We start from the raw sequence: 6260 nt of genomic DNA, 5'->3' as shown, positions 1-6260 counted from the left end.
GCCCATATAAATTAATACTCTTTTGGGCCAAACAAATTATTATTGGGCTAACAAAATATTGGACTTCCACTAAGGAGGGAACCCAACAAAAGCATAGATAGGGTTCCTAGTGTGAATATTCTTCAACGGGTGTGCGGCGCCTCTTTTAACATTTTTGCGGGAAATGATCTAGTACTAATTATGTTTAGTGGTTAGTTCTACTAGTTGTTTTAGTGTTTTGCTACTGTTGATTAGCAATTAAGAAAGTTCTGCTACAGCAACTACAATTTTCTCTTAGAGAACAACTGCCGTTGGTTACTGCATTTGCTATTATTTTTTCAGCTAGTTCAACAGAAACGAAAGAGTTAATTATTTATAACATACGTAATTTTTTGAGTGAACGGCACTGCAACGTGAGTAACAAATTGAAAAACCGGTCAAACCGGACCATCAGTATTCTATACAAGTACATTAAGAGTGAAAAACAAAACACACATTTTATTCAGACGTATCTCCGGAAGTTTATACAAACAAAGTTCCGCAGGTCCTCAGACACCACAAAGAAAGCACATGCACACTCATCCGAAAAAGGCTTATTTCATTCAAACCTAACCAAAACTAACACCCATCCCAGAATTAGAGAGAAACTCAAATTTACAATTGAAAAAACGATAGTCCACACTCCAGGGTACTACGAAGCGGCGGATTGTACTCCAACCCCATCACTGCCAAACTTCTTCCTACAAAATTCCATAGAGGCAAAAAAAAAAAAAAAAAACACTTAATTCCATGTAGCAGGATCGACGACTCACCGAAGTGTTTTAGGCTATACCCCTCCAGCTAACAGGAAAGTACAATATCGATGCATAAAGTGTTCTACTGGAACTGGCCGCCACTGAAGGTTTGGCCATAGGCCCAATTGGAAGGGGCGACATTGTAAGAAACCACGCAACGCCCATCGCTGGTGGTGACGATGAAAGAGAGGCTCTGTCCGACAATGAAATTGTCGGTCTCCCAGTTCTGGCCCCAGTTTCTGGACATCGTTTGCCACCCGGTGTTTGATGCTTGGATTGAAACAGCGCAAACATCGCCAGCACCCGCCACGTTTGTGATTAGGACCAAGTTGAAGTAAGGATTGCCGTTGATTGTGAATCTAATTCCGCCCTGTTTAATGCAGGGTACTCTGCAACCAAGATAGATATTTGTTAAGACAGAATGTTGGTGTCTTTTTCTATTTAGCTGTGTACTGTTACCGTACATAGAGGAGTCTAGGTCTAGAAAAGATGTCAAATAGCAAAAGTAAGTGCCACGAGATACCGCCACGTGGTGTGCCATATGTTCTTCCACCACCACCACCACAAATTAATGTCAACCACATCGTGTTATGGTGGAAGGGTCTGGGCATAACGTAGATATCGCAAGTGCATACATATACAGAAACGTACCTTCTATAAGAAACGGGGATAATCCCAGCTACGTATTGAGCAATCTGTGTGAAAGCAGGCTGAGACATGTCGAAATGTTGTAGGGGAGGGTTACACCACCCGCCGTTATTATTCGGGAGGGCATAGTTTGGAGGGCAGAAATTGGTGGCAGTGACCACAATAGAGCCAGACAAGCACCACTGTGGGTCATTCACGCACATAATTTCGAAACAAGCCCCGCAGGTTAACCCATTGTTAAACAGTGCTGTGCTCAATGCCGTTGTGTTTGTTCCATACCCCTGGCTATATAGGTTGCCATACCCACAAGCCCCACCTGCACAATAATAAATCTTTTTCGAAATTGGATTAAGCAAATAATGGGGATGATACTATTTGTTTAGGATTTTTAATATCTTCAGTTAAAATTAATGAATCGTTGAAACTAATTGATTAATTTTCGAACTTTTTTAATGGATGGAGAGTGGAAGGGAGTCGTTAGTAACTTCTGGTTAATATTATTTTTCCTCTTTTTAATGCTTCTCGAAAAGATAATTTGAAAGAAAATAAAGGATATCTGTTTAATTTGATAAACATCCACTAAAGATAAAAAAAAAAAAAAAAAAAACCCTTAAAAGTTGGACTTTTGGTAAAAGCCAAAGACTTCTTCCTTTTTTTTCTTTTCTTTTTTTTTTTTTTTTTGCTTTTTAAGACAAAAATCCAAACAAGTTAAGTAAAAGAGGTTATTGCAACATATTTTGATACATACCCATTGTGCCAGAAGCATCACTGCCTCCATAGAAAGTGGCATGAGCGCCAGTAATCCATCCCTCATCAGAACCTTTAGCACTTGAGAGTATGGAGAGAAACCCCAAAATAGAAGAGTAAACAAGAAGAGACATTTACCTGGGCAGAGGATTATATAGTTATTAATTAGCAGGGCATTTCATTTGCAACCACATCAATTAAGTGCACAACATCTATTATGGAGTAATATATAAAGGGAGAGCACAAGTTGGCATCTTTGTTTTTTCGAAGTCCCGTCACAAAAGTGATTTTCAATATTGTCCTAATTAAAACCCAAATTTTGCATCCGTTTTACCGTAATATGAAATATGAATTAACCTTAGGGTGAAATAGTAAAATCACTCAAACTCAACCACTCATCCCGCACCCAAAAAAACTACCCACTCTCTCCGTATATTTTCACTTGCACACGTGGGAGGGTGTGCCCTGAACGGCAAGTAGAAAGAAAATGGTTAGATAGAGACTCACCTAGAGAGAGAGAGAGAGAGAGAGAGAGAGAGAGAGAGGAGGAGGAGGAGGAGGAGGAGGATTGAGGTGGGAATAAATGGATGCATGGGGAGGGAGAAGTGGGCCTTCGTTTGCTAAGCCAACTTCACACCTATTAGCTGACAATTTGAGGCAAATACTATGTGTGAATGATCCCTTCAATCTTTGTATATTCCATTCCAGAGATTAATATAATCATTTATTTGCTAATAAAAAAATGTGAGTGATCAAAGTTTTAAATATCAACCATTACGCCTTGTATAGTTGAGATGAAAAATCGCATGCATGTAGCTGATTTCTGTTAGTCACCGCTTTCGAGTTACAAACTGATTCCCACCCATTACAATCGTTACAGATGAATAATGTGCTTAAAATTTATCATTTGTCAAAAACTCACAACTACACTACAATTGCTTCCCATTATGTATTTTTTGATACTCTGGATAACATTTCACCATGACAGTTACCGTTACGAGTATCAATACCATTATTAATTCAAAGCATGGTAGACCTAAACAGCCAGTCGCAAGCTCAACTTTGTGTGCGTGTGGGTCTACCTTCAAGTCCAGAACTCTCGACTTGAGTACGGTCTACCCCGGAAATTGCCATACTTTACGGTGTGCGCAATCACCATGCGCCCCAACTCGTACAATTTTCATTTTTTTTTATAACATTACCATCGATAATCATCAAAAAAAAATATACGAAGAACACATCTATCCTTTAACACAGGCATGGACCAGCGGACGACCAAAAAGGCGGAAAGACTTTCCAAATATAAGTACCAATCCTCCAAAATCCTAACATAAATGCAAAACAAAAACCTAACCCTAGCAGCAACCTTCACCACCGCTGCCACACCACAAGATCGCCATCTTCGTGCATAAGCCACCAAACTGCCGAGCAAGCCGCCACCACCAGAACCGTCCACCCAACGCCACCACCACCACGACGTACCCATGGAAAATCGCCAGAAAAGACACGGTCGATGCACAGCGGGAAAATCTACCGCCACCGTTCCCGGCGCCACACGATTGCATTTCCCCAAAATAGTGGGATTGGTTTCTTGTTTTGTTGCTATTGAAATTAGATTGTTCGAGGATCAAAAAAAAAATTAGATTGTTCAATTCAATAAACAGTTGATTGAAGCATTTGATTCGATTTACATGATAGAGTGACTGATTGTTGATATTGGTCAGTGGTGATTGATAAAGGTTAGTTAATTAATCAACCTGTGAAATCGATCGGCCTAATATAGTGACTTGATAATGGTTAGTGGTGAAATTAATTAATAAAGGTTAGTCAACCAAATCGTGCTAAAGCTACAATTGGCTCAAGGTCAGATATTTCTCGGTCTGACCTTGAGCCAATTGATCGAACCACTTGGATGAATCAACATGATATATTGACCAAATGTTGATAATAGTTAGTGGTGGTTAATAAATGGTTAGTCGATCAATTAGTGTTGAAGCAACTATTGAATAATTATCAATGCAATTGGCTAATGTCGAAGCATTGATTCAGTTGAATGTTTAAGCTATTGATTGATTCGAATAAAGAAGATGTTTAAGCCAATGATTGATCCAAATAAATTGATTTTATTAAGTGCCTAATCTGTTTATCATTTATATTCTCAACACATTTTGTCTCTTACAAAGGTGCAATCGTTTTGATGGGATGTCAACTAGCCCACTTAATGCACAAAAGTTTACTGGGCCGCCACGTTATAGCCAGCCCATTTCCTTCTTCCTGCCATTGTTTGCCTTCTTTCATATTTATTGGGCCAGCAACAGGCCAGGCCAGATTATGCCTGCATACGGTCTGGCCACAGGCCCACAGTTTACGCTTATTTGAAAAAGATGCAAAAGCATCCAGGGAAAATGACGTCAATGACGTATTTTGATAATTAATACTCCCTCCGTCCCACTTTGTTTCACCTGTTTCCTTTTTTGGACGTCCCAAAAAATTTTCTATATCTCACAATCTATAATATTTTATATATTTAATATAGATCTTGTTTGATAGATCTCAATTTATTTTATTAAACAAAATTTTCAAAATCATAAAAAACATTATAGATTGTGAGATATAGACAATTTTTGGGAATGTTCCAAAAAGGAAACAGGCGAAACAAAGTGGGACGGAGGGAGTATCTGTTAAAGATATTTTTCGCATTAATAAATATTCTCACCATGTCTTTCGCGGGTATTAATTATCAAAATACGTCATGGGCCGTCATTTTCCCAAGCATTCTAATCTACTTCCTCCATCCCTAAATAAATGTTCGACGAGCAAACCTAATTCTCCAAATTCTCTTTTATAAGCAAGCTAAACATGTGCAAGTATATTAAATTATCAGGAAGGCGGTGATATTTGATTGCTCTAACACTATATTAGAATATTATTAACCACCAAATCATGTAAGACGTTAAACCTTTGGATTTATGAATGCTTGACTTAGGTTTTTTTTTTTGATCCGAAATGCTTGACTTAGGTTGCATTCTCTTGGACTTAACTTAAATCTGAAAATTTTATTTTTATTTGAAAATTTTTCGCATTTGTTAGTTTTGTACCAAACTTTTGTACGTTATTGATTTGTTTCGACGAGAGGAATCGAAAAAGTAAATTATTTTACTTTTACCCAAGTATTTTGAGAAATAACTTTTTTTTAGCGCAAAAATGTCAATCAATAACCCACAAAAGTTTGGCGCAAAATTAACAAATGCGAAAAAAACTCGAATAAGGACAAATTTTTTAAGTTAAGGTTAAATCCAAGAGAACGCAGCCTTACTTGGGAGAGATGTGGATGATGTAGGGTGCTAGGGGATGACTGACGGCGAGCAAGTGCAATGGCATGTGAAGATTTCATTCATTTGACAAAAGAAAGAGGAGATGAAAATTTCATGACCCATCATCCAAGTATCTTCCTTTCGAATTTGAGGACCCTACCAGGACAGTATGGGTGTTGGCCCCATTCTGGCCATTTATGCTCGATAATTGACGGTTCATATTTCATCTAATCGAACAGATCTCAATTGTCCAGCCGAAATAAAATTTGAGTCGTTCATTGCCGAACTTGAACGGCCGGAATGAGGCCAACATGTCATTGGTAAATATCGAAAATGCTATGGACCGATGGTTTATGAACCGAAGGTGCACAGACCGGTCTACACATATAATTAATTCGAAGGAATATGGTGGTGGAATGGAGCATCGGATAGGAAATTGATTTTATTCAATGTATCTAAGAAAATTATATATAATTAACAATTTGACGGTTATTTAGTTCACCCCTATAATAGATGGCCTTTCACCATATGTTACTAGGCCATAAAACGAACTAAATGAGCTGAGCAATTAATTATCCAAACTTACAAGTTCGAGGAATGTGTTCATACTTATTTTGGTCATGAGGTGAGTCGAGGTCAATTGGCATTTAAACCGAGCCCCATCTCGAGTAACTTTAATTTTTTAAATCTCAAAAGTGGAACAAGCCGAGTACTTAAGCTCAGTTGGCTTCAAAAGTCAAATAGTAACTCTTCTTCTTCTTTTTCTATTCAATTTGTT

The 6260-nt window shown here is 38.1% G+C and overlaps 1 protein-coding gene across 1 annotated transcript; it reads right to left on the bottom strand.

The window, feature by feature from the left end:
- Positions 1-450: 450 nt before the first annotated feature.
- LOC131336274 (expansin-A10-like) lies at positions 451-2302 on the bottom strand. Its single transcript, XM_058372062.1, has 3 exons — positions 2170-2302; positions 1425-1737; positions 451-1162 (listed from the first exon to the last, which is right to left on the bottom strand). Exons 1-3 carry the CDS (start codon positions 2300-2302, stop codon positions 856-858), a joined length of 753 nt encoding a protein of 250 aa, XP_058228045.1. The 3' UTR covers positions 451-855.
- Positions 2303-6260: the final 3958 nt, after the last annotated feature.

Source organism: Rhododendron vialii, chromosome 8a (assembly GCF_030253575.1).
Source record: "Rhododendron vialii isolate Sample 1 chromosome 8a, ASM3025357v1".
NCBI lineage: Eukaryota > Viridiplantae > Streptophyta > Magnoliopsida > Ericales > Ericaceae > Rhododendron > Rhododendron vialii.
This window is presented reverse-complemented; position numbering and strand designations above follow the sequence as displayed.